The 6,530-nt window shown below is 42.9% G+C and overlaps 1 protein-coding gene across 1 annotated transcript; it reads left to right on the top strand.

Annotated features, from left to right (window-relative positions):
- The first annotated feature begins 928 nt into the window (after positions 1-928).
- LOC104080129 (ras-related protein Rab-10) lies at positions 929-4,806 on the top strand. The gene is made up of 3 exons (XM_009582412.1): positions 929-1,016; positions 1,539-1,640; positions 3,640-4,806. The coding sequence occupies exons 1-3, from the start codon at positions 951-953 to the stop codon at positions 3,721-3,723; spliced, it is 252 nt and encodes an 83-aa protein (XP_009580707.1). The 5' UTR covers positions 929-950; the 3' UTR covers positions 3,724-4,806.
- The last annotated feature ends 1,724 nt before the right edge of the window (positions 4,807-6,530 follow it).

Below are 6,530 nucleotides of genomic sequence, written 5' to 3' on the forward strand. Positions count from 1 at the left end.
TGAGATGTCCTGGTTTATGTTCGCTTGGTATATAGTCTGCGTGCCATTTCACTCTGTGAGTTTCTCAACTTCTGTGTGAAGTACTTAGCAGATAGAGCTGAAGCACAAAGCTGACGTGCAGTCTTGCTCTGATGATTGCAACATCAGAGGAACAGCGTGATGCTAGAGAGCTGTAATTTCCCTTTGTTAGTTAACTCCGTAACTCCCCTGAAAAAAAAATTACAGGCAACAGGGGTTTTTACTAACTTCCTCGCTATTTGGCTTTGTGGTGGTTGGAAGCATAGTTGCAATTGTTAAGGTGATTTACCTGTCTACAATAAAGTTATGCAAAGGACCCTTTAAACACCAAAAAAGTAGTAGTGTCAGCTGGAGTCGTTCCAGTGCATGAAGCTTGATTGTTGGCAGCTGTAGACGTGGGGTGGTTCTTGTCCTGTCATGTTTTATAGCATCATTTCTGTAATGTGCTTGTCTAGCACACGTAAAACCTCACACCGCTACATGCCACGCAGGAAGCTGATTCTTTTCCCACGTCACTGAATGCAAACTAACGAAGATTTGGTAGGCTAGTGTCATTAACTAGAAGGATCTGTGTTGCAGAACAGCACTTAATCTTTTTCAGAAAGGAAGACTTCACACTTAAACCACAGAAATGAAAAGGAAGGGGGAAAATAACTGGCATTGGAATGGTAATAGAGCTGTGTCAAACCTGTAGCTGTTGTCTCATTCCTCTTCCAGGTTATATGAGCAAATTAGGCACTGTCTGAGGAATGGTTTCTAGCAGTCTTTGTTACGACTCAGGAGAGTGCAGGCCACCAAGACCTGTAAATGTTAGCCTGGACGTCAAAGAGCCTGGAAATACGAAATTGAAGTAGATATTTACTGCTTGTTGGGGGAGATGTGTAAACCTGTCTCTTGTCTCATTTTAGCATGCCAATGAAGATGTGGAGAGGATGCTGTTAGGAAACAAGTGTGACATGGAAGACAAAAGAGTTGTCCCTAAAGCAAAAGGCGAACAGGTAAGTGTTGGACAAAAACTTGCTTATGAAAGTAAGCAAATTACTGCCAAGACTTCCCGCCATCTCCAGGTGGTTGAGATGCCACAATGGGATGTGATAGGGGGAAGAACAAGGTAGCTGGATTTGCTAATGGTTTGTACGTCTAGGGAATGTTTTCTCAGAAGCTGCATTGCAGACAGCTGCTGTGAATGAAATGAGTTCAGCTGCAGTTTCTGCTTTCTCTGATAACTAAAAAATTTTCAAGCATCCTTTTTTAAGTTACTTGCCATGTGACAGGCTTGTATGGTATCTGTCGCCTTATGTTCAGACATTGACTTGTGATTTAATACACTTTAATTGCTGTTTCTGAATCATTAAGTTCCGAATCTTCTTTTGTGACACTTTGCGTAGCTGGTACTTCAATGCCTGCTATGGCTGAAAGTATATTACATGCTTATAAATGCCGCTAATCCTGAAGTTGTAGCAGCACCAATTGAATAACTCTACCGTAACGCTAACCACCTTCTTTCTTTTTTGGTTTAGATTGCTAGGGAGCATGGTATTAGGTTTTTCGAAACTAGTGCAAAAGCAAATATAAACATTGAGAAGGCATTCCTCACATTAGCAGAAGACATTCTTCGAAAGGTAGGTGCTTACAGGATTCGTTTGAAAAAATATCCTAAAATTTCAGCTCCTGTTGCTTTTGATGTTTACCTGAATTGTTGCAGCTTTTGACTTCGGCATGCTAAGACAAACGAGTCCCTGAAGAAGGAGTACTGTACATCTAAAGCTTCTAAGCTTCCAAAGCTTGTTTGGTGTCTCATTATTGTAGGGCTACTATGTAGAGGGCGTAGTATTCATCAAAGAGCCAAGGAACGTAAACTCGTAGTTGTTTGACCCTTAAACTCATGGTTGTGTTGTACGTGTGCTTGGACTTAAAACATTTCAATTGGCGTGGAAGAGAATTGTCCTTTCCCTGCCACCACCTCCATTGATACGCAACATTGTCTAAAAACTCTTAAGCGCCCGTTGGGAAGAGTTTAGATGTGGTTGATAGAACAGATGAACGAGCTCTGTCACTTCCGACCTTGTTTCCAATGACTAGCCCTCTCCACCTCTGCATTTCCTTGGAGGTTTTATTGGACGGTTATATTGCAACTGAGAGAAGAACGTGGATCACCAGTTCTTCCTGGTGGTTGGCTCCCCTTCCTGAAACGTACAGCGTACCGTAAAGGTGGTTGTCTTTTCTGTGGCCTGTACCCAAATCTTTGTACACCCAGAGCTACAGGATACTGCTATACTTGTGTCCCTGAGATCTTTCATGAGTAGAAAATGCATCGGCTTCCAATAGCTGCCACCATTTTGTTGCAGGGTTGAGCGGGGCTGGATATGTGGGTGGTTCCAGTTAGCTGATGTGCTCCCATAGCTGACTTGATTTACACAGTACCCCCTGTGCTAGCACATGCCTGCTTATGATCAGGTCATGCCTCTCCAGCACTGGAACTCTGTGGAGCTCAAGAAACGTGGGTTGGCCAACTCTAGCATACGTGCTTTTGCTCCTCAACGAATGACCCTATGTGTTTTTTCTGTGCTCCAGATTAGCGGTAGGGACTGACCCATACTGAGGCAGCCTTCATCACTGTCCTCCACCGCTCTCCTGCATGAATGCTATTGATAATGTCATCTGAGTTAGTTGGTTAGAAATTTAGTGCAAGGTCAATGCTGAATCGTTTCGCAACCCTTTTAAATACACATCTGCTCAACAATGTCTGGTTCGCCGTTGTAGTTCTGAGTTGTTTCTTAATCGTTTTTTTTACAAGCCTTATGTGAGAAACTGGGTGAAAATCCCTTCTTTTGGTGAACAGGAGGTCAGGCTAGCAAGTCTTACTGACCTTTTTGACCTTTAAATTTTTATTTTTGGGCCTTAATGTATTTATCTGAAGAACGGGGCGGGGGGTTGCTTTTGCAAGGCTGTGCCAAAGCGAATAATAAAAGGAATATAGAGACGAAACTGCAGTATTCTCATGAATGTTTAGGTTAGTCTCTAAACAGCTGAAAGTAGATGTTAGTGTCTGATGAAAACCACTTGACTTTGATTTTTGCTTTGGTCTAACCAAGTTTACATCCCGTGACGCAGATGAGCCTGTTTTGTCCGCTGCCTCGGAAACTGGTGTCCTGGTTAACTGGAAGGCAGATGCTTTTGAACAACCCCTCTTTATCCATAAACTACTCTGTGGTTTTTTTAAGGTCATTAGTTCATAATTTAACTTCAGCTTGTGTTAGTGGTATGCTGTGATTTACTTACTCCACCAAAGTCCAAGTGCAAGTTCTAAGAGTGGGATCTAGAAATAGTTTTAGTTTACTTTGGGGTGGTCTGAGTTCAAAAGTTTTGGGTTTTTTCCAGCTTTTTCCAGTTGTTGTTTATTTAAAACAAAAAACCCTTAAATTGCTTTTGCATACTTTTGCTGGCAAGGGGAGGAGGATTCCCTACATTTCTGTTGAGCTCTTTGTCCATGGTTTATTCATAATATTATTTGGTGATGTAAGTCTTTTTGTAAGCCTCTATCTCTTCAGCTCTGAATACTTTATTTCAGAATGTCTCAAGAGTCATCTAACTTTTTTTTTTCCACTTGTTTCATTGCAGACCCCTGTAAAAGAGCCCAACAGTGAAAATGTAGATATCAGCAGTGGAGGTGGGGTGACAGGCTGGAAGAGCAAGTGTTGCTGAACGTTCTCCTATATCACCAATCGCCATCCACCGCCCCTTTTTTCTCGCTGCAAAACAAACCACTCTGCCCGTTTTTAACCTTAAACCAATGTTTTGTTCCTCATCTTAACAAGCTCCTGTCTCCCTTTGTTTTTCCGTTTAGGACAGCTTGCGTACTATAATTTTCTCGACAACATGTATAGGAAAATCATCTCCGTGACTTCATTTTTTCATGTACCTGCTCAACTTACCACTACGTTTTGGTTGTATTATAGTCCCGTTCCTCCTGACTTTAAAACATATAGCAATCATATTCAACTCTATTCTGCAAGTTGTATAAGAATAAAAGTTAGAATTAACAATTTATTTTGTACAACAGTGGAATTTTCTGTCATGGATGATGTGCTTGAGTCACTATATTCTCTAGATGCATCAGCAAAAGAGCCAGGAAAACACTCATTTTCGCCTTGAGTATGTGAATGGGGTTTATTTTGTCCTGTGCCTTATGTGGAAAGGAACTTTTATTTTCACTTTTTTTTAATTTCTTTTCTTCTGGTGGAAGCATGTGCAGGAGACATACCATCCATACTTGACCATTTTAAAATACTGAACTCTTTTGTGATTGCTTTCTGTAACCGTTGGTGTAATGCATCGAGGACAAAGGGTGGTGCAAAAAAAAAAAAAAATTACATTTAATCTGCTGTGTCTCCTTTTTGGTGATCTAGCCATTCAGAACTGTTCCTGCTGCCATTTTTTTTTTCTCACTTGCAGCTCTTTCCTTTTGCCTGCATGCTGCTTTTATTTGCATTTCTTCATGGTGTGATGTGTTAATTAAAAGGATGGCAACGTGGTATGTTTGCCAAAAACTTAATACAAAGCACTGATTTAGCTTTCAAGGTAAAAATGTTGAAGATACCTACTAATTTCCCTCTAGGCAATGTCGGTTCACTAGTATATCTTCTCTCTCCTCCTGCATAGCCGTTGGGTTTTATGATATGGAAGAGTTATTTGCATGCACTAGTTTTCTATGGAGGGTGATGTGGTTGTCTACTTTATGTGTATGAATATAACATGCAGTTCCCAAACTGACAGCAGTTAACATGAACTTTTAAGTTCTCTCTTACTGTTAGCCGCTCCAAGTTGTTCGGTAGCCTAGCAAAAGGCTGAGTGAAACTAGATTTTAAAAAAAAAAGAAAGGAGGAAAAAAAAAGTTGGCAGTTTAATTTATTACCTCCCTGAAAACGTTCCATTTTCCAGTGTTAAAAGCTGAGTCATTGGTACTTGGGTCAGCCTTGCCCTCTCCCCGTGCTGTGGGAACGCGGCGGGTGATCCCAGCAGGGCTGCTGAGCCCCCCTGGGATTCACTTGCTTTTCCAGCTCCGGGCGTTGCCCCGGCCAGGCTCCGGTGCCACCGGCGATGGTGTGGCTTCGTCATTTCTGAAAGGAAGGGGGTTGAGGACTGCCAGTCTGACTCTGTCGACTGCTCCTGCCGAACCGGGCGTTCGGTCTGCAGGAGCGTTCGTAGGTTCACTTGCCTTGCATTGAAAATACCACGTAGGAGAGCTGCTCCAGCCAAGGACAAAAAGATATTTTAAACAGACACTTCTGTCTCCCCAAGCCTCACGTTCTCCTTTAAGGTTGGACAAGCTTGTGCCTCACTCTTGTCTGCTTGAGTTTTGGACTGTCTCCGGTAAATAATTAAAGTAGTAAATAATGCTGATTTAATTTTAATGAAATGATGGTGTTTTAACATTGAACTTCTAGTTTTGAAAGGCTTCCCGTGTAGTAACTTGACCGAGGTGTCTCCCTTTTCCTCTGTATTTTGGCATTTTGTCTCCGTGTGTGTTAACCCTTCCCAGTCGAGTGGCTGTTGGTCGGGCAGGACGCCGGGACGGGAGGGTAGATAAATCGGCACCACTTCGTTTCTCACGTCCCGCGCCTGCCAGTCAGCGTTGTAAATAGAGTACGGCTACTTTTTGGTTAAATCTGCACTTTCTAACATTATCAAAAAGGGAAAAATGGAGAAATACACATCAAGGTTTTTTTGTATAATCCTTGTTTTGAACGTGAGCTTTTTATTTGCTTCCAGGGGCTTGGCTCCCTCTGTGTAAATCCCTCGGGATCCTTTGTAGATGCTGTGTTCATTGCAAGCCAACAGGTAGAGAACAGGCCACTCGCTGGTACTACTAGCTACCACCTCCATTTCGTATTCTCCTTACTGAGTTAATAAACTGAAATATTTCTAGACGGTCTACTTCTGTTCATGTAAAAACCATGCATTTGAACCGCGTGGCTTGGCTTTGTTTTGTGTTGCGGAGCGCAAGGCCCAGCCGAGGAGGAGTGAGCAACAAGAGTCAATGCAGACGCTAAAAGAAAAAAAAAAAGTAATAATAATCATGTTGGAGGAATTTGCAGTAACTTTATTTCTGCCGGTATCTAAACTTCCTGCTAGCTAGCAACCTAACCGCTTGTGAAACCTCTACTTGGAAGACACCCCCTCCCCAGCCCTGTGTGTGGAATAAAGCCTAAGGCCAGCCTAGGAAAGGAGGCGAAAGCAGCTTTCCCTGCCACTGTGCCGGCGGTGCCGCCGCGGGGGGGGCTTTAGCTGACCCGGCCAGTGGAGGAAGGCTCGGCGCTACCTTTTGTCATGGCAAAAAATGTAACTTGATTAAATTGGTTGTGATAAACTAAAACCCGAGGTTGAATCTATCCGAGGAGTGTGTCAGTGCCCTGGGGAGCTGCCGGTGCCATGGGGCAGGGGTAAACGCGGCGCTTCGTGCTCTTGGACTCGGATGGTGGAAAAACAGCATCAACTTACGGTCTAGGATT

This window comes from Fulmarus glacialis, unplaced genomic scaffold (genome assembly GCF_000690835.1).
Source record: "Fulmarus glacialis isolate BGI_N327 unplaced genomic scaffold, ASM69083v1 scaffold15017, whole genome shotgun sequence".
In the NCBI taxonomy this organism is placed as follows: domain Eukaryota; kingdom Metazoa; phylum Chordata; class Aves; order Procellariiformes; family Procellariidae; genus Fulmarus; species Fulmarus glacialis.